The following is a 22,421-nucleotide window of genomic DNA, read 5'->3' as shown; positions in this document are numbered from 1 at the left end:
AGTTGATATAATCTGTTCTGATGATTCTAGTGACTGATTCACGTATGTACTGCAGGGAAAGATGGAATAAGCCACTCCCTGTCAATATGACTAGGAGAATCCCTCCTGACAGCAAACATAATCATCAGTCTAATCCTGAGTCTGCAAACAGTCAACTAAAATAAAGAGTTCTCTCTATTGTGTATGAGCACTGACCCCATGTAGAGCATCCTGCCCAGTGTCTTGTCTTGTCTGGGCAGTCTTTGATGCTTCAGAGGGTGTTTGGAGTCAAGGGCAAAGTTGAGGACCTGTTATCCACATAGAAGTCAGCAGGAGACATAGTGCTGACATTATAGTATCTTGTAAATATTCTATTTTAGTATGTAAACTATTCTACTATGTTGTGATCAAATATACCACTTGGGATTTTCTAAAGCATAGAAATGAATTAGAATTCCAACTGCCAGAAGTCATCAATAGGATTAGTGCTGGTAATTCCTGCAGGTTCTTTGGAAAAAGTCATACATGCACCAATCATAAGATTCTCATTTAGACTTTTCATGTACTTTTTGAGTAACCACTGAAGTGGATAAACATTTACAGAGTCAAAGACTTAAATAGTAAATACTTAGAAGTAAGAGACTGATCACTTCATTCTTCTGAAAAAAATAGCTATTAATTACAATTTTCTATAAATAATAACAGTTTACAGATATGGGGTGGTGAAGTCTCATAACTGACATGACCACAACAGAATAGTCTTGCAATCTTTGTCACCTCAATAATGTGAATTTCAGCAGATGAAATGAAAATTGCACCTCTATCTAAATTCTTAGTTGGAAATAGGTAGTTCTTAAACAGGAGTAAAATCTGAAATGACATAATAGACATTGCAATGAAGTATCTTGCTCTAAGAATTATTATTTAACTATTAATTCAGTTTTAATGGTAATAGTAATGTTGTTAAATTAGCAGTAAATATAAAATGATTGCAAAATATAGATAAAAATATAAAATATTTTACACCTATTGTTACAGGTGTGAAAGTCTGAGTTTAAGCATGAATCTATAGCATCATCTTGCTTTAGCATAAACAAGGTTTTAAATGCTTGATTGCTTTTCCCAAACAATCCCACTAGTTATTTACCTTTTGGGATGCTCAAAACACCCTGAATTTCTTGGTGGTTTGGTATCATACCTTTTCACTTTTTGTATCATGAATTTCCAAATTAACCTGGAAGAATCTCATACATAAAAGACTAATGTAAATCTATTTTTGAAGTTTGTGCATGAAAACATATCAGGAATTCAAGATCAGGATTTTGAGATTGTTATATAGGCATTTGAATAAAGTTAAAGACCTAAAGATATATTCAGCATCCAGTAGCTTTCATAGAGAACAAATAACTCTAGACAGTATTTTTGAAAATATGACTACTGGGTAAGATATCTTAAAGGAATTTGAACATTTTAGAAAATGTCCAGACCCAGATTAAGAGCAGTGAGCTCTTAAATTTTGTTCTTTCTGTGCCTGAAGTGTAATCTTTTGTTTGACTTACAAATTTTATTTTGTTTGTCCACTGCAGCACTGCCGCCATGGAATTTGTGTGAGCAAAGAAATGGAGACGCGTCCTGTAGATGGAGAATGGGGACCATGGGGACCTTATAGCTCATGTTCAAGAACTTGTGGAGGTGGAATCAAGAGCACCACCAGGCTGTGCAATAGACCAGAGTATGTTTTTTACTGTGTTTTACATTAGTGCACAATCAGGATATTACAACATAACGGATTGGTTCAATGAAGATATTGTGGGTTGCGCAGATTAGTTCAAAGCACCAGTTAAAAAAATGCTTGTTTCAGCCATGTTTGAAAAGAGAGACTAATATGCAAAGAACTCTTAGATTACTCTTGTCTCTCAGCTATATCATTCATATTTATAGATATTTCTATTTTGGCAGGGTCTTTTTTTCTAGCTTTACTCTAAATGCTTTAAACACTGAGATGCTTTCTTTGGAGTAAAACCTGCAAAAAGAAACAGATGTATTCCCTGGTAATCTTTTAGTGAAACACTTAATTTGCTTTGATTTAAGGCTTTTTCACAAGTACCAGTTACCACCAGTAGTGCCCACAAGAAACACTGGTTACAGCAAAGTCATTTACACCTTACCTTTATAATGAGAAACTTCCCCTGACTGAATAATTCAATGTGGGTTTCATTCTGTGTAATAAACTTCAATGAGAACTTTACCCTTAACTTCTCCAGAAGCAAAAGCATAGCTGCAGCCTGGGTAGTTTAACGGTTTTTCTAGCAAGTCATGTCATCTTGATATTATCAGTGGGATAAATGAACCTCAATCAGACAACCCCAGGTTATGTTATTTTCTCTGATGTGTAAGAGGCTGTAGACTAGATCTTCATTAGATATGCTTCTGTCAGTCTGTAGTAACTGATAGTATTAATATGCCATTGATTTATTCTTTTTTTCCTCCCTAAGAACCTACTAATACCGAATTATTGTGTAGCAGGGTTTATAACAGTTAGGAAATGTATTTTAGACTTTACAGGAAATGGGGTGTTTTCTACAGTTTTCCCCTTTTAGTTATTTTGATCCCCAAACTGAAACTGATATTAGGATTACAGAAAAGAGTGTGTCAGCTCCTAACTCTGTCTTCTTTCTTTGTCACTCTGTAAAATAATAATTTCAGATGACTGGGGGAGGTGCTGCTTCTGTAAAAATCAGGCTGTAATCTCAGCTAAATTGATAAAAACGTTAAAATGCTATTAAATTAAAAACATTAAATGGTTTTTCCCAGGCAAAATAATTATGACTGTAAGAGAAATAAAAATGTAATAGACATTAATAAACATCAGTATCTTGATTACCACTTGCCTCAGCAGTAGTATTTTACATGGTCTTTTTATTTTCTTCAATTGGGTATAAATGTATGCATTGTGCAATAGAAGATAAGAATGTGTGTGAGAAAGTCAGATGGCAGAATGCTGTATGAGATTTTCCTCTTTAGATCAGTGGCTCAAGTCACTTTTCATGGGAAACAGCTATTTTAGAAACTGAGTGTGTTTTACATTTACCTGTTTTTGTTAGACCAAGAAACGGAGGAAAGTACTGTGTTGGCCGCAGGATGAAATTTCGATCATGTAATACTGATTCATGTCCAAAAGGCAAAAAAGATTTCCGGGAGCAACAGTGCTCTGAATTTGATGGCAAACACTTTAATATCAATGGTCTTACATCTGCTGTTCGCTGGCTTCCAAAATACAGTGGTAGTAAGTAATTATACATTTTTTCCATTAATGAAATAGAAATGTTACTTTAATTAAAGTTTTAAAACAGACAAGAAACCTGTTGGATTTTCTTTCCAGTTTCTATGAAAGATCGCTGTAAACTTTTTTGCCGAGTTTCTGGAACAACTTCCTACTATCAGCTGAAGGACAGAGTTGCTGATGGTACTCCCTGTGGAGCAGAAACCAATGACCTTTGTGTTCAAGGCTTATGCAGGGTATTTGAATCTAAACTTATTAATTATTAAAATCAGTTTTAACAGATGGTAAAGTAGATATTAAATATTCATCCAAATGACCATTACAGAAAATATGTTAAGCAAGATGTTTTGAATTTGCTTAAGTTAATTTTAATGACTAGCAAATTAGAGATCTGGAAATGGAGGCAATTAAGTGAAGAACATACAGTTGAATCTGAAGACCCACAGTCTTTCCTCATTAAGCCTCACATGTAAGAGAGTTAATATTGTCCAAGTGAGCAGAGAGAAACTCATTCAGAATTGTCATAAAGGGAGTAAAGAAGCATGCTGTGTGTTTATTGACATCACATTTCTACTATCAAAGAAGTAAAAAAGTAGAAAATACAAGAGTAGATAGATGACATATTATTTCATTGCAAAATCAGGAGAAACTGACCCTTGAAAGGGATCGTTTCTGCATTCTTTGCTTAACAGCAATTAATAGCCCAGGTTGTTTTGCTGATTGCGGTGAAACTGAGTGAATTCAGGATGAGGAGAAAGTGTAGCCTTTTTTATAGTGTTGAATCAAGAGGAAAGAGGAAATGCCAGAGAATTGTCCTGTTTATCATAATTTTTAAAAAAGGGAAGTTTAAATAAAGATACATAAACAAAAATTGTGCTTATGCTAGTTTAACCAGCATAGTCTATGTGTATTCCTTTACTTCTTTTGCAGTAATGACAGACTTTAAAAGAATTGATGACCGTGTACACATACATACTGCTTTTAGGATTCCAAGACTTTTTAATGTAAAATGAGTTAAAATTTATACACTATGAGGTTTTTTTATACAAAATCTTTACATACTCTTATGTATTCTTATACAGTTCTTGACTTAGGTGTATTTGGATTGTACCTCCTTAGTACCACAGCACTATTATGTTTTACCCTTACATCACAGCACCCAAAAAAATAAAATGCTTTTCGTGGATTGCCAAGGAAGACCAGATACATACAGTGAATAAGAATATTTTGGGGGAGTGGGAAGCTTACATTGTTTGTTTTCATTGTTTTCCATTGGACTGAGTGACACAGAGCTGTTGTATTTTTTTTTTTTTTTGTAGCAAGCAGGCTGTGATCACGTTTTGAATTCCAAGGCAAGGAGAGACAAATGTGGAATCTGTGGTGGTGATAATTCTTCATGTAAGACTCTTGCAGGTACTTTCAACAGTGCTCGTTACGGTATGTAGGTTTGGTTTTCTGTTAATGCACATTTCTGTATGGCTTAGAAATTATGTTTTACATTTGAGGAAGTAGGATTTCAGTGTATGTTTTTTAGGGCCTCTGTCAATAAAAAATATCACTGATTTTCAGTCACATGTGCCTTCTCAAGGATGCGGAGGCAAAACACTGTGATACATTAACCCATTCAAGGGGAAAAAAAAATCAGTCTGCTCTAAGGTCTAAACAAAAGACACGAATAAAAGACATGATGAGTGTTAAAAGTACTTTAAAAGGAAGAATGCTTCCTGCTTTGCACTTTGCATGGGCTTGTCTGAAACTGTGCAGCTGAAGGACTTATTCCAGTGTCTCCCTTTGGTTGTGTAAAGAGATAGCAAGATGTCTGTTGTGTGAGCAGCTGATGAGGTTCCTTTTTTCCTGTAGTGAAAAAGATAGCCTGTGAAATATGAGCCTTCTCTTTCCAGAGAACATGGGCAGCCATGTTTATGTTCTTTCCTCTTCACTGGCATGTAGCAAATGAGAAATTTCTGAATAACCCTGGTAATTCTTTTTTCTTTGATTTAGTTTCTCTGACAGCACTACTGATAATTCTTCTATATGTAGTCCTGTCTGGGAAGTATGGAGAGACTATTGTATGTGTGTAGCAGTGCAGTTAAGTAGTTAGAGTGTAGAACATAAGGACAGAAGTCTCCAGGTTAATATCAGATTCCTAAAGGCTCCTTCATGCCGCTTCACTGATTGAAAGATACCACGGGCAAAGTGAAAATGATACCTAGAGAGCTGCCAAATAGGATCTTCATAGAACAAAGGAACTACTGATCCAAGAAGAAAGTATGCCCAATATCCTGTTGGGTTTTTGGTTTTGTTTTGTTTTTTTCCTGGCAGAGAGCTTGCGCCAAGCAAAAAGTACCAAAAAAAGGTGGGATACAGGTATCCTTCCCAAACAAATTCTTGTGTCTGTCTGGAGAAGTTGGAAGAAGACACAGTCAGCTATTAGAGACTGGATTTCTGAACGTGTAGTCAAAACACAAGGAAAACAATCTATTATTTTGATAATTCTGGGTAAAGGACTGCCAGTGTTTTTATTGTCCACCACTATGAAAGATCTTTTTGCCTATAGGTAGCACGTGAATTCTGTCACAAATACATCTGATACAAGTGACCATTACATGAAACTGCCATTTATACAAAAATGATTGAGAGTCTCACTCTCTGCTGTTTATCAGCTTTGCATTGTCACAGACTTATTTGCTTCTATCTGAAGTTGGAGGGAAAAAAACCACCACGTTTTGGGATGAGGAAAACCTGGTTTTATTATTTTGGTATTATACTTGGTTGAATTTTTTAAATTATGTTCAAATTCTTGGAATTGTAGCATATAAAAGATGATACTGAATTATACTACTGGACAGTATGCTAAACATTTGGGATTATCACACAGGTGTGCTCAAGTAGGAGTACAGCAATGCACACAAGAGGTTGTAGCTAGCTGATCACTAAAACTTCAGTGTCCTTGGGGGATCTAGGACATCACTAGGCTAATGACTGAAAACATTGTCTGAGGAAATGTTCTTATCCAAAAAAGTTCTGATTTAGGATCAGAAAATAAATATGCTAAAGTCTGTGCACTTGATCTTTTTCTTTTAACTTCACCTGGTCCCCTTCCATACTGACACAAGTCATTTTACTAAGGCAGAATTTGGAATTAGACAGTAGCAGCCCATGGTATGTGTTTGTATTCATACAGTTATATTGTTGTCATTAAGTGTTTAAGCAGTAGTGAAACAACCATCAGAAATTCATTACAATGAAATACTAATTTATTTAGCTTCCAGTTTAGGAAATGGTAATCTTATTACTGTGCACATAATTTTTTTTTTTTTGCAATTATTATTGCATCAAATTAGATTATCTGTGGATTTCCTGAAAAATGGTCATTCTTAGTGCCTTAGTATGTAATCTGTTCTCCAGTGTAGCCTTGACAACATGCTATGCAGTTTTGTTCATAGTTTCCTCTCGTATGTTATCTTCTGTCATTCTATTACCACAAGGTTTTCAGTGTGTGAGATGAGAGGCTTTTTTGAGTGTATTTTGCTTTTCTTCCCAATACATTGGAAGATTGACCAAATGCTTTGTATTTATCCAGAGCGTGCAGTGTGTCAATTTGCAATTGCAGTGCTGCCCCCAGCTGGTAAATGTTATGGACCTGTGATTAGATGAAATGTTCATTTAAATGCATGGCATAGTTTTAATAGATTAAAAGCACTGGGAAGTTAATGAATTATGAAATTGAAAAGGATATTGCCATTTAAATTTTTACCCACAGAGGTGAGTCAACTAAAGTTAAATCATGGCAAGACTGTTAAACACAGCAAAATAAGTGGAAAAGTTAACAAAGATTATATTAATGCTTCATATTGCATGTTTGTGTTTATTATTTGTTTCAAATGTTTGCGATACTCGAGTTTTTCTTAGTCAGAAGAATCTTTTTGAATTTGTGATTAGCATCTGTGAGAAACAGCTATGCACTTTGTTTTGTTACCTTACAACAGGGCTACCATAATAGTAGTATTAGGTATTACAGGAGACGATGACTCATTTGTGAAGCTTTTGTATTTTGAAGGGACCACACTTGGGTAACATTTTAAATAGCAGAATGTCTGTCAAGCATGGGTAGTTTGTCTGATATATCTACCTATATGTATGTCCTGCAACACTGCAGTATTTTCAGTATTTAGGGCTCGTTCTTTAGAGTGGTGTCATGCAATAGTCTTGTGAGACAGAGAAAAACTAACCCAACTGTATAAACAGGGAGTGGAGATATTTCATGTTAAGTGACTCATTCAGTATAAAAGTTTTGTGGGTAAATTGTGAGGAGCCACGATGTTTCCTGAGTCCCATTTGATATACTTGACTGCTTTCTAGAATAGTGCTGCTCTCTTAGAGATTTTTCTGGGTAGGTTGAACTTGTTATTGGTAAAGAATTAAATTCACATTTCTGAACATAGGCATGAATTTTAATGAGCTATGAAAATAAAAATTCAACTGATTAAAAAACAAAACAAAAAACAATAACAAATTTAATATGCATGAAGATATTCACATTTCCTTCCTAAAACATCAGGGTATTCAGCAGTGGTTGTCACTGCTGCACTGTAGGGTTTTGTGAATAAAACTAGTTAAACATATGTTTGTATTTACTAGTATTTGACTATTTTTGTATATAATTAATTAGTGAATTATTACATTGCAGGTTACAATGTTGTTGTAAATATTCCCAAAGGAGCAACAAACATTGATATTCGGCAGCACAGCTACTCAGGGAAACCAGAAGATGACAATTACCTTGGTAAAAGCCTCCTGTGTATAACATTGATGGATAGTTTTCGTGCTCTTGCCAGAGGTCTGCTCTGGAGATATATTATCGGAAGTCTGAGAAAGTCCTTAGAGCAAATATCTAATTACATCGTATCATCATTTGCCTGAGTCTCTGTAGATATTTGTTTTCAGAAAAATGAGTGAGATATTGTTAGGTTTCTAATTCTTAAATGTGTGTATTCATTTGCCAGAGAATAGGAATTATAGCACACCGCATCATTATGTCAAGTTTTTACTTTGTTGTGGCAGTGTTAATTAAAACTCCACAAGTGAACTCAGGAATAATGCAGGTATTTGTGGTTTTAAATCTTGGAAGTGTACACTTTGTTTATAAACGAAGCAGTCTGATCCTCAGCAAACTTACCAGTTGTCTCACATTTCTCTTTTTTCTGTCATGTCTGAGGGTAAAGATCCCATGTTGATAGATTTGCAAGTGTGTGAGGTGGTTCTCTTTCACAGTACTTACTTTATATCTGAAGTGCCTGAGAGAATGTTGGTGCATATTTTCCTTCCGTCTCTTCTTCCATTACCATCCTACTCAACAAACTCCAGTTTTCAAAATGTTTTCCTTGCCACCTGTTGCCCTGTTGTTGCACATGCATATTGCAGGATACAGAAACAACCCTCAGCCCCTGGCACTAGCTACCATTGCAAATGTAGTAATGCCCAGATAACCTGTCTTTACTAAAAACTTTATTTTTAATTTTAATTTTTAACTTGTTATTCATCTATATTGTTGGAAATTGATCATCATATTAAATTATTATTAGAAATGCTTAATAATTTATTTTTACTTTAAAATTTACTTCACTAAAAGTAGCTCTAGCAAATACAAGAATGTGGGCTGTAGAATAGGCCAGACATACAGATAATTATTGTTTTCTTCTACAGTAGCAGAACCTAACCAAATTTAAAGTGATGACTACAGTCAACCCTTCAGCAGAACAACTATTATTAAAGTTATGTTGTTAATGCAGACAAAATCCATAACAACTGCTCAGGTGAAAGTTACTGATGGTTAGGATTAAATTCATGCATTAGAAACTGTTTGGTAGAACTTTGAAGTATTATACATGACTAAAATAAAGCTAAGTATTGAGAAGATATTAAGAGTTTTTATTGATATAATCTTTTAATTAAATAGATGCTTTATTTCCAATATTTTATTTTACTTATAGCTTTATCTGATATTCATGGGAATTTTATCTTGAATGGAAATTTTGTTGTAAGCATGTCAAAAAGAGAAATCAATATACAAGGCGCCATTTTTGAGTACAGTGGTTCAAACAATACGATAGAACGAATTAACAGCACTGATAGAATCGAAGAAGAGCTAACCTTACAGGTGCATGTTTACTTTTTTCATAAGTTTGAAAATTTGCTACACGATCATTATGTTCATAATTCTATGTTCAAATTAACTGAAAAACAGATATCGTTTTATCTCAATTAAGGTTTTGTGTGTAGGGAATTTATACAACCCTGACGTGCGTTATTCATTCAATGTCCCAATAGAAGATGGAAGTGATCTATTTACATGGGATCCTTATGGACCCTGGCAAGACTGCAGCAGGATGTGCCAAGGTACTATGAATTCTTTTGTCACCAGAACCAAAGACCTGATGGCATTTAGGAAGGGACTAGACTTAAGTACTCAGATTTTTCACCCCTACTTGTAAAAGGAGGAAACTCAGCACTCAGTAAACTTTAGCTGCACAGAGCCTTTAAGGGAAGAATGGCTTCTGATTTTGTTTTGCTGTTTTCAGTATTTATGCAGTGCAATTCTATATTCAAAACTACATTTGTGTTCCTTTCTTTTGTAGCCATAGGAGTGGTTTATAAAAAAAAGTTGAATCAAGTTTATTTCATCTTTAGAAGGTGGTATTGTATATCTATTAATATGTATTAGGCTTCTGTTATCCTATTTCCAGATGGTCACTGATTCGTCTAGTATCTTTCATATATATTTATTTGTCTTTTTTGGTTATCTGCTACATGAGATGAAGCTATTTAAAGGTACATTTTACATTTTTTTAGCTGTTATTGGTTAGGCCATTCCAGTGTAAAAATAAAACCACAGTATGTATAAAGTATGTATATAAAGTGTATGTATGCAGATTTTTGATAGGTACTCCTATTAGCAGGTGCTAGAAATGCCTGTAGATATGTGATGGTGAATTTCTTCTGGTTTGAGTCAGGCTGTAGACATGCTTATATGATAGAGAAGCAAAGTATCTGTCAACTGTGGTACTTCTCTCAGCACTCCAGATCTTTTAGGTACCCTGTGATTAAATTTTCTGCTTCCTTAAAGAAAAGGTTCACAATCTCTAAATTAACACGGTGATTTGAAAATATGGTAATTAGCAAGGGACAGACATGGTGCATTTGGAATACTTAGCCAGATGAGTAAATGGACTGTTGCACTTTTGCAGTTTTCTGAAAGTTGGTATCCTTGTGAGACCACTGTAGTACAGCTAGGAGATGGCAGGTTGTTTGAGAATCTGCTGTATACATCAATTAGTGTTAATGGGTTATCTCAGTTAAATTCCTAAATGATGAATAGAATCCATTAGTATTAAAGGACACTCTTATTTCACCCTTTATTTGCTTTTTTTGGTTGCTTTTCAAGGTATTCGAAGAAGAAGGATAACATGCATACGTAGAAGTGATCATGTGGTAGTGTCTGATCAAAGATGTGAACTTATACCGACTGTACCAGATGTATTTGAGGAGTGTAATACAGAGTGTGAATTAAGGTAAAAAGAGGTTCCTAACTGATGGAGCTATTATGTTCTTAAATATTTTTGTTGATAGCAATTGAAAGAAAGTAATTCAGATGGCTTTATCCTCTGTCATTCCATCCCTCTCTACCTCCCTCATCCCTCCTCTCTCTCCTTCCTTTCCTCAAATCTATTGGTATAATGGTTTTATATATTATGTTTACATCTCTGAATCCAGGTAGAGCTAGTGTACTTCTGTAATTTTTATTGGTAAAGTACAAAGTCTTTTGTTAAGATTGTGAATCTGTTCTGTATATCCTGGCATGAAAACTTGTATTGCTGGGCAGAATACATTATTCTACCAGAATCATATCCACAACTGGAACTAATTTTAAACAGACTTGGAGTGGTTTTGCACTCTAAGAAAGCCCATGCTGAAGTGTTCAGAGGATGAACAGTTAGAATTATAGCTTACATTTTTCAGAGTCACCCAAGGAAATTAAGACAAAAGATCCTTTAAACTTAAAAAGATGTTTTCAAGCCTATGAGTCAAATTCTTTTATATTGCTTTGAAAATTCCAGTCGTGAGATAGATTTTACAGTTTTGTCTGTTCCCTAAAATGCATACCTGTATTTACATGACAATTCTTGGTACATTCTCAGGGTGCTTTATTCACCGTGGTCTTATTTTTCAAAACATAGTTAGCTTTCTATAACAGTTTATCCTTGTAGGTGGCACAATGTTGGCAAAAGTGACTGCACGTCAAAGTGTGGCCCGGGGTATCGGTCTGTAGAGATCCACTGCATGAAGTATTCTATTTCAAAAGGAGTCAGTGCTCCAGTGGATGATAAGTACTGTGCTGATCAGCAAAAACCACCAACCAGAGAGCCCTGCCATGGTGACTGTATGTTAACAAGTTGGCACTACACAGAATGGTCAGAGGTACAAATTCAAAACCTTATAATTGTACCATTATAGTTCCGGTTAGTGTTCATATCAAATTTTTATTTCTGTATCAATTTTTTTACTTTAAGTAACTAAACCCAATGTTTGACAAATGCAGAGTTGTAGGAGCAGCTAATACCAATCTTTGTATTTCAGCAACTTTGTCGTATTTTTGTAAGAAACTGTAGCTAAATTGTTTGCAGCTTGGTTGTGGAAGTAAGCAGAGATCTGGAGGTTAAAGGTGTATATTTTATTTACAGTTTTAATAATTCAGTTTAAGAGTATTTTGGAGAAAAGGAATAAGTAGAATTTCAGCTTTAATCTTCATTAAAGTGCTTTATCTTGGAGCTGCTAAACAAAGTGCCAAATATATCTCACGTAAACATATTAGCGGTCTATGGATTAAATGTAGGATACATCTGTCTAACACAATCATTAATGTCCTTCAACTTTAAGACTGATAATGTATTTTGACCTGGTTTTATCATGTTGTGTTTCTTGTTTCATAATATTGTCCATACACCACAGTGTTCCAGGAGCTGTGAAAGAGGTGTCAGAACCAGAGAAGCTTTTTGTATGAACAATTTGGGTCGTCATCTTCCTGACAGAGAATGCCAGGAACTTCCAAGAGTTGTAACACAGAGTTGCAATGAATTCTTATGTCCAAGCTGGTCTGTTAGTGAGTGGAGCGAGGTAATGAACCATGTAAAACTTAAGACAGTTTTGGTCCTGCTCATTGATATTAAAATAAAATAAGCTGTTTTAAAAGAAAGTGAAGCCGTTAATGCAGATTCATGTCTTTACAAACTGATGACATTAATAATTTACAGTGTCCTCTGACATGTGGCAAAGGAATGAAACATCGCCAAGTATGGTGCCAACTTAATGATGAACAACTGAGAGATGATTTCTGTAACCCAAATGAAAGACCAGAATCAATAACACCGTGTGAACTTCGTGAATGTGCATCTTGGCAAGTAGGGCCTTGGGGATCAGTGAGTAAAGGATTCCTGGCTTCTTGTTTTCTAGTTCGGACTATGAGTGCTCACAAAACAATACTTTTTAAACATTTTAGTTGGATCTTAAACAATTACTTTAGTTGGATTGATTCACATATTTATTCGCTCCTATTGACTAACCTAGAATTTAGGAACACCCACATATAAGTTAAATGCCTAAAATAGTCATTGACCCTGAGCCTTAATATCAAAGATGCTTTTATACATGAATGTATTACATCTCCAGGATAATGAAAATGTAGGTAGCAAACCATTCAGATGAATGAGACAGGTAAAAGACCAAATATTTGTAGCTGTGTGGGCGTATTTGTGGTAGCTTTAGTTAAGATCTTAGAAGTGTATATGCTAATAATAGCAGGCAAAAAGACTTAGTATTTTGTTGTTATGTTTTGTTTTGACCTTTGGTGATAAAAGATCTACTATCTCTTTATGTGAAAGTGCTGTTGAAAAATATGTTCCTGTGTGTAATGATGCTCATCTGTTTACCAGAGTGGCTTCAAAATTCTGGAAAAAAGTGAATTAATTTGCAAAGGAAACTTTTGTCACCAAATAGATGAGAATTAATTAAAAAATAATGAGGTACTCGATTTCATGGTGCTTTCATAAGATCAGGTTACTCAAACCAACAGAAGTGTTGGATTATTTGATGTTTCTTGGATGTAGTGAGAATTCATAGCTGAATAGCAGCTGATCTTTATTTTTTTTTCATATAACCTGTTAGTAAAATACAGAATAAATATACTTTTAGAAATTAAGTATATTTTTAACTTAAACATTTCTTCTGTATAGAAGTTTTCTCATGTAATATTTTTTCCTGTTAGAGATAACCTCACTGTTGTCTAACATAATGTTGAATTTCTTTTGAGTCATCTTTTGACCACAAAGTGCTGACTTTCCATTCCTACAAGCTAAATGCAAAAATGAAATAAAAAATTAATTTAGTCCCATGATATAATTTTTCTGAATAAAAAAATTACTGTGTATGGCCTTGCTGGAATAGCTTGTACAAGCAATTTACCAATCCATGTCACTGGAGCAGAGCTTTCCATTGCAGTTTTTCCACCGTACCATCTGGTAATAGCTATTCACAACCAGTATTTGTGTTTCAACCACAACATTTATAGGAAGGGATTTATGTCATAATATTTTCAACCATCAAACATTTTAGGTGCTGCCTTTGAGTGTGGTCTTGTCAAACTCTATAGTGAAGGAAAAGACATTCAACAGCTGCAGTTAGTGATTAATTTGGAAGCCACTCCTTACTCCCTCCCCTTCTACTTCCTCCACCCCAGTTTTTATTGCTGAGCATGACATTGTATACCATAGACTGTCCCTTTGATCAGTTCGGGTTAGGTGTCCTGGCTGTGTTCCCTCCCAGTCTCCTGCCCACCTCCAGCCTACTCGCTGGAGAGGGTAAAAGGGGGAAAAAAGAGAAAGCCTTTATCCTGTACAAGCATTGTTCAGCAATAGCCAAAATATTGATATGTTCTGGACACTGTTTAAGCACCTTATCATCTGCCATGCAGAAAGTTAACACCATCCCAGTAGTCATTCCTATTCATTCTAGAAAGAGTTTTAAAATAGATAATGTAATTAAAAGTTAAATTATAAATAGTGCTATTTCAAGTGTGTGAAATTACTGACTTTAACAGTGTGCTGTAACGTGTGGACGCGGATACCAGATGCGTGCAGTCAAATGTGTTACTGGGACTTACAGAGTTATTTTGGATGATGACAGGGAATGTAATGCTGCTACTCGTCCTAGAGATAACCAAGTAAGTTAAAAAATACCTTTTAGTTGATTGTACTTTTTAGGTAAAAACATTTAAATACAAGTGTTGTCTACTGACTCTTTCAGGGAACTTGCAGGAAACAAGTTCTAAAGTGAGAAAAAAACACTGAAACTATCTGTTTTTTCCTGAACTTCAAATTTAGCCTAGGGGATTAAGTAAAAGAAGAGTAATTTGGAAATTGGAGATTTGAAAATTTGGTATATGTTTGAAGGGGTCCAAAGGCCTTGTGATTATTTGGGGGTGGGGGGGAAGCTCCAACATGTAGAACATTATAAAGAGACTGCTTGCCACAATGCTTAATAATAGCACCTAACATGCCTGGTATTCTCTAAAATTTTGCTTGTATATAGTTCTTAAAAAAATGACGTGGTTACTTGAAGAAAGTCACAAGTTACCAGCCCTCTGATGGCTTCTTGAATAAGATTTCAAAATATAAAAGCCAAGAATCCAAGTAATTGATATAAATTTATTTCCACTTAGTGTGAAACAACTGGGCTTGAGTATGCTTTGTATTTTGAATTGTGGTACCTGTTCAGCTGTTGGCTGAAATAGGGCAATTTTGTGTTCTCAGCAGCTGAAGACAGCTAGGGACAGGATAGCACAGTCATTGTCTTCACTCACTTCTTCTGTACTGCATGGGGCTGTGAAACAGGACACAGTAAAGTCTATGCCACTTGTCTCTAGCAAGTTGCCTGACACAGTACTTTCTCAAAGTGCAAATATTATTAGTTTTAACATCAAATAAATTTTCTTTTCCTCTTGATTTCAAACAAAACAATTCAATGAAAAGCCTTTAAATAACACCAGGAAAAATTTAGAAGATAGTATTTACTTGTTAATTTATTCTGGCTTATTGTAGTGGTAGGATCTATATCTATGGGAGCCATTTGCTTCACATTTGGCTCTTCCAAAATGTATATTTTTGAAAGGTTTTTTTCTCTCACCCCTACAGGAATGTGAATTGCCCTCTTGTCCAGAAAATACGAAATTACAGACTACATCACTTCCTCTAGTTCATATGGGGAAGGTGACCCAATGGAGATACGGATCATGGACCCCAGTATGTAATTTAATAGTGGTCACACCTTGCAGAGCAGTCCTCCATTGCTTTGCCCATTTTTCCATAAATTCCTTGTTAATATGTTTTTCAGACTGAAATCTGCTTGGGATAAATTTTAAAGGAACTTTTAATATTTTTTTTACAAACCTGTTTCTTAAGGGGAGATGGACACTCTCACCAAATTCTGTGTGATTCAAATCGAACCAGGGAAAATGAGGAAAAAAACAGGATTCTAGGAGCTGGGGTTCTGAGCAAAATAGCTTTCATATGATTGAGAGTGTGCAAGGAAGTGTTTTTTATAATAGTTGATCAGCTTCTGAGTATGGAGAACATCTTTCATTCTAAAATATGATTTAAATCTTTTATGTGAATAACAATATTAAACAGTTTGGGTCTTTAAAAGTCTGATTTTACATAATTTATAAAATAAGCATTATAACAATGGCTTCTACACACACTTTGTTTAATAGAAGAGTTTTTGATTTTGATAGTGTTAAAAATTAATTTTACTTGACAGCAATGTGAAATTTAAAACCATGAAAATGTGGGTATGTCTGTTAATCCCTTGAGGTTCTTAACAAAGCATATAACACAATTATATCTTTGCACAACTGTTTTAACTAGATAGCAGTAAAGACTGAGGCTACTCAGAAGGTTTTCACTAAATCCACCTTGAACTCTTCAGCTACAAAGCATCAGAAGGGGCTCAGTGGAATATGCTAATATAAAATAGAATGGCAAATGGATTGTGAATATCAGATTTTATCAGTTGCTGTAAATATTGCATCACTGTGTAATAACTAAAATGTTCTAGAAGTTACTCTCTAATGTTTCTATTGTTAATAAATTAAAAAATTGCCTTTACAACTGTATAATGATTCCATGTTATAGTTGAAATTCTACCTGTTCAGATACACTGAACTGCTTCACAAGAAGTAAGGCCATGCAATTAATTTCCAAGCCTATGGGAATTCTTAAGTCCTAAACCATCCAGCAATATTTCACTTCCCTTCCTGAATGCATGGGTCTGTCAGTGTGAGAGGGAAATCTTCATTCTCAGTGTTTAATTGTAAAGTCAATCTGACACTAAGCTGTGTTAGTATTTTAGATGCTTGCATGATCTTGTTTTGGTCTCCTAAAGTGCAATGAGCTTGGATTGTTCTCTGACAGTGCTCTGCATCCTGTGGGAGGGGTGATCGTGCTCGCTATGTGAGTTGTAGAGATGCTCATGGAGGAATAGCAGATGAATCTTTCTGTGCTCATTTACCACGACCAGCTGAAATTTCAAGCTGCTTTAGCCCATGTGGAGAGTGGCAAGTTGGAAATTGGTCCCCTGTAAGTATTAATTGTAATTTTTTTTCATGTGTCTGTTTAGATTATTGGTTAAAGTCCCTGGTTAGAAATTGAGACTTTGTATTCTATTCAAGTGTGATTGAAATTGCATCCATTGAAAAAGCAAAGTATAAGTTTTTTATGTCAGAAGTAAATATACATGTCTTTGGTTATTAATTATCAATGTTCTGTCACAAATGTTGGGTTAATTTTTGGTCAGTGCACAGTTACGTGTGATAGTGGAATAGTAACAAGACAAGTTATCTGTGTCAACTATCATCAACAAATCAACGAGAATTACTGTGATCCTGGAGGCCGACCTTCCAAAGAACAAGAATGTAACATGCCACCATGTCCACCAGTTTATCATCATATTCCAAATATACATGACCATCCAAGTCATTTTCCAGAAATAGGTTACCTTCCAATACACCATCCACAAGACAATATAAACCAATGGAACCGTCCCTCTATGGGAGGATATCAATGGAGAACTGGACCCTGGGGAGCAGTAAGAATTATTTTTTTAATATATTAGTTTATTCTCTCATGTGTGTGTGTTAACATTTCTAGAACTGTTACTGCAGTACAGATTTGGTCAAAAGAGAAGCACATTTATTTTAAAAATATTATTATTTGAAGAATATAATAAATTGAAATCACAGAAAAATTACATTTTTAACTTTAAAATACTTCATAGTAGAATTTTTATTTGCAAATTTCAGTTTTAAAAGTTAATTTTAAAAAATAATAATTTTAAGTTGTTTAACCAACATATTTTACACATTTCTGATTATGGAATGGTGATACATATGTTTACATGTTTGGTAGTGCTCTAGTACTTGTGCAGGTGGATTTCACCGTCGAGTTGTAGTATGTCAAGATGAGGAAGGAAGAAGTGCTAGTTATTGTGATGAGGCAACAAAACCTCCAGAGTCAAGACACTGTGATTCTGGACCCTGCCCACGATGGAACTATGGGAACTGGGGAGAGGTAAGATCATTTCACTTTCAAAGGGAAACATTATTTGCCACATAAGCTTTGAAATAGTAACATAATTATTTGACTGTGAATGGAACTGAACACCATATTTTTCACTTATTTAAAAAGAAATGAGTTTCAGCCCGTTTATCTAAGCTGTTCTTTGATCAAATCCAGAACTGTAGTGTAAATATGAGTAGTGTAAATATACATCCAAAAGAAGTAAGTATTGTGTGAGGCTAAAGATGTATAACATATAATTGAGTGCTGCAGTAGCATCTTGATTCTTGAGACATACAAAATTATTTTCTGTTTACAAAATGATTAATTGTATGCAGAAAAAACTCAGCATAATAGCTAGTCTAAGAAAAAAATGAGCAGAAGAAGCTATAAAGAAACTTTACTACATCAAATTTCATAGGTACTGACTAGGATTAACTGCAAGTAGTAGTATCTACTGGGTTGTAGTTACAAATTAGAAGTATGGAGAGAGGATCATGCATCTAAACGGTGTGCCCGGGTGAGAATGTTTTGATGAAACATTATATATTATTGGACAAAGAATGGTTTCTTCATGGCATGTAATGTTCTATCTTGACCACACGTTCTTGCTCAAACACTACTGAAAAGAGCTAAAGTTGATTAGTTTGGCATTCATTCTAATCTAACCTCTCGTGATTCCTGCCCTTCTTTCTTATTCTTGATACATCAATATCTAGAGTTGGAAAAAGAAGAAAAATTGTTTGAGTGACGTGTTTGTTTTTCTTTTTCTCTCGTTTTGGTCAGATCTAGCCATTTAGTTCTCAAGGCCAGTCTGAGTGTCATGTTTTTTCTGTCCATAGCTGCAGACTTGGGATCTAATTAATGCAGATGCTGCAGTTTTTGTCTACTTTAGAATCTCTGAATACAGTAAAAAGCTATAAACTATTGGAACATGCTCGCTTTTGATCAGATTGTTTTTAATAGCTCATTAGAAATGAAACTTGAATTTTTTCCTGATATTGCAGAATTACAGGAAAACTGAAACCCAGAAAACACATCCTTATAAGTATTTTACATTTAGTCTGTATAAGTTAGACTATGACAAAGTGTACCCAGTGTCTGAGTTTTCTCTTTTCTGGCAGGGAAAACTAGTTTTATCACCAGTTTCCATCTTTTCCTCCTATCAAAGAGATATATATATATATATATATATATACACACACATTTATTCTTACAAATGATTACTTCTTGCTAGTGTAGATTCTCTGTAATTGAGACTTTTTGTAGAAAATCACTTGATAATCTCTAAAAACGTAGTTTGATAAACATTTTGATGAGAGAATGGTTTTTTCATTCTATGAGATGAGACTGTGAATCCTTATTCTTGAATTGAGTGTCCAGGGAATATGAAAATAGACATAGTAAATAATAACATATACTGATTATTGCTGTATCTTTTTGGTTTAATGGTATGTGATGACTCTCTTAACAAAAATATTGCATATAAAATTCTGTATTTCAGTGTACTCAAACTTGTGGAGATGGAATAAAGACAAGACTGGTGATTTGTCAGCTTCCTACTGGCCAAATGTTGGGTGATCAAAACTGTGAAATTCTAGACAAGCCACCTAATATGGCACAATGTAATGTGCATTCTTGCCCTGGTGATGTTTCATGGCATCGGGGACCATGGAAATCGGTACGATAGCATTCACTAATATTTTTTGCTTTCTTATTCTTTCTGTCGCTCTATTTCCCCTTGCCTTTTAAAAATTATATTATTATTTTATTTGATAACAGTGAAATAATAATGCATGTGGAATATAGTCTATGTAGTTTTATTAAGCAATTGTTCCTGCAGCCATTGAATTAAATGGGAAACAGCCATTTACTTCAGTGGGAACAGTATCATGCTCTATAAAACATCATAGGGAATATTTTGAAAATTACCAGAAATCGTCACAGCCAATAGCAATACCTAATAGGTTGTTCTATTTTGAAAGGTTATGGTTTGATCTGTGTTTAAATTTGAAAGTATATGCTGTAATTTATACTGTAGTATTATCTACATATTTATATTTGTAAAAAAAAAGCTTTTCAGTGCATAACTTTTTCTCATAGTATATTTAAGTATAAAATAATTCACACGCTTGTATATTACACTCTGTCATCAAACATTTTACTCCGTATTACATGTATATTTGTGTATAAAAGTTTATATTTGTGGTTTAAAAACAGTGACTAATTAAAGCTGTCTATGTATAATTATGTATGTAACTATAATATGTTATTGTCTACATGTCACTGTCTATTAATGTGTAAAAATGCCTACAGTAATCACCATTAATCTTTAAAATTGCCACTAGCAGATTATTAACATGCTGAAGTAATCATAGCAAGCTCTACAATATAGAGTACAGTATATTTCCCAGGCTGTGAATTTGACAACGATATTTATTATTGTGCTCAATAAGGAGAATAATGGGAATCAAAGGAGGTGGGATTCAGTTCTGTTTCCATCAAAATCAGTTAAAAACCTGGGAGATGGGCTAGGATAGCAGTTCTATTTTTTTATTTTTTTTAATTAATAAAATCATATAATTTGGTTCTTTGAATTAACATGGAAACATTTTTCAAAATATTGTCCAATTTCAACTTTAAATAATTTATTAATGTTTATATAATCTATTCTAATTTATTGCAAATAGACTTTAAAATGAAGTTTGAATTAATAATTTACCAGTTATCTCTTTCTTCCACTGTGCAAAACTGAGTTTTGGGGTTGTGTTTAACAGACACCAGAGTACCTTATTTAGCCATTAGCCAAATAATTAGTGGTGACTTGCTAATGCTTAATTAATGTATGTACTTCAGGTGCAAGCAGGGCATTCAGCACATAGTTGCCCTTGAGCTCAATGTTTGTTTTCCTTTTAGATCAAAAGTTATTCACAGCCTGTTTGTTCCCTGAGTGATGCAGTTTGTCCTGCATTAATAGGTTACCTGTAAGCTATTGTAATATATTGTAAATATTACATATGGCTTAGTTTTGCAAAGATTTTCATGTTGGTTTATATATCAATTGACATAAAAAGCCATAAAAAGTCCTTCAAAAACTAAGTTTAGAATGGAATTTAGTTATCAGAGAGTTTGTGGCCTCTGTTTTATATACGATTGCAAGCTCTATGGTTATTCAGTAGTAGTTTTAATTTCACCACACTGTCATATGGTGTTGTGTAGAAACAAATGTAGCAGATTCAGGAAATAAAAGTAGGCCCACATATTAAATATGTTGTCACTTTTTAGTAATTTAGCTAGTTTGAAGGCTGCCAACACACTTCAGTTGATTTTTGTTGCTGTTCAAACAGCAAAATTTATTAATTGAGGACAACTATTATGAAAGAGTAAAAGCTTTAGTCACAGAAACACTGTTGTCGCCTAGCATAAATGGCTTTGTTTAGCTTTCACCTATGGGTGGTGATATGATAGTTTAGCAATAGATCATGGCTCTGCCTATCTTATGCCTTTCTGGCATGCCATACAATATGCTCTAATATAGGGGACTGTTAATGACTAGACAGTCTCTGGAGGCTGCAGTCATCAAGATGTCACATCTACACTTATTCCCTTCTCTGTAAAGACAGCAAGAACCAGATAAAACCCTATTTATATTTTTGATAAAAGTATTGAGTAATATTTATGTGTCTGGACAGCAATGCATTACAGTTTTATATCTACTAGTGAGATTCCAATGTCAAAACTTAAGTAGAAACTGAAATACAAGACTTCCCACATGTAGTGTAATTTGCCATAATAGATTCTGCCATCTTTTACTTCTGACATGCACTACAAGGAGAGGGTGAGTAGAAGGAAGGGAATTTCTGAACAGTTGCTTTACCTGGAACAACTCCTTGACCTCCTTGAATATTGACCCTGTCTCTGGCCCAACCAGCTCAGAAATGAGTATCGAAATTGCTTAAAAAACCCTTTTCCTCATTCTGATGTAGCTTTGTCTAAACTGTATCTGAACTAAAAGCTCTGCTCATGGATTATTCCAGCTTTTACATAGCCAGATAGTTTCCTCTTGGGTTTTAGATTCCAGCAGAAATAGATTCAGAATCCTGAGTCAAGAACCTGCTCTACCACGTAGAAGGATTGTTCTAGTCTTTCAGTTGTTAGTGTCTTCTATGCTCTTTTCCATATTGGGGCATTCTAACTTCTTCCACTAGCTATCACTATTCATTTGAGGATAGAAACCTTTTAGCAATATGCCTTGTAAGTACATTTCTTTCAGTTTTTGATTCATTTTACACAACATAACTAAAATCAAATATAACTTATAAATGCACAATAGGGCAGTTGCAAGGAAGGCTCTGTTTATGATTTGAAGCCAGAATTCTGGTTGATGCTTTCTGCAGTTTAGCAGCTATGGGCTGTTACACTTTATAGTGTCTGTCAGGGCTACTGGAGCTGACCGTTACAAAGCTTGAAGGCTATGTACTCCTCTGTTGTTG

At 34.5% G+C, this 22,421-nt stretch overlaps 1 protein-coding gene across 1 annotated transcript in view; it reads left to right on the top strand.

The window, feature by feature from the left end:
- ADAMTS20 (ADAM metallopeptidase with thrombospondin type 1 motif 20) overlaps positions 1–22,421 on the top strand; it is a 102,412-nt gene that overhangs the window by 46,571 nt on the left and 33,420 nt on the right. The window contains exons 12-28 of the mRNA XM_074870396.1: positions 1,566–1,711; positions 3,084–3,265; positions 3,362–3,498; positions 4,582–4,699; positions 7,953–8,048; positions 9,256–9,422; positions 9,532–9,661; positions 10,707–10,833; positions 11,530–11,740; positions 12,272–12,436; positions 12,574–12,738; positions 14,415–14,537; positions 15,508–15,615; positions 16,786–16,950; positions 17,168–17,458; positions 17,779–17,940; positions 19,433–19,609. Of these exons, the coding sequence (XP_074726497.1) occupies positions 1,566–1,711; positions 3,084–3,265; positions 3,362–3,498; positions 4,582–4,699; positions 7,953–8,048; positions 9,256–9,422; positions 9,532–9,661; positions 10,707–10,833; positions 11,530–11,740; positions 12,272–12,436; positions 12,574–12,738; positions 14,415–14,537; positions 15,508–15,615; positions 16,786–16,950; positions 17,168–17,458; positions 17,779–17,940; positions 19,433–19,609 (2,670 nt within the window). The remainder of the gene's footprint in view (positions 1–1,565; positions 1,712–3,083; positions 3,266–3,361; positions 3,499–4,581; positions 4,700–7,952; positions 8,049–9,255; positions 9,423–9,531; positions 9,662–10,706; positions 10,834–11,529; positions 11,741–12,271; positions 12,437–12,573; positions 12,739–14,414; positions 14,538–15,507; positions 15,616–16,785; positions 16,951–17,167; positions 17,459–17,778; positions 17,941–19,432; positions 19,610–22,421) is intronic.

Source organism: Strix uralensis, chromosome 5 (assembly GCF_047716275.1).
Source record: "Strix uralensis isolate ZFMK-TIS-50842 chromosome 5, bStrUra1, whole genome shotgun sequence".
In the NCBI taxonomy this organism is placed as follows: domain Eukaryota; kingdom Metazoa; phylum Chordata; class Aves; order Strigiformes; family Strigidae; genus Strix; species Strix uralensis.
The sequence above is the reverse complement of the archived record's forward strand: the minus strand, read 5'-3'. Positions and strand labels throughout refer to the sequence as shown.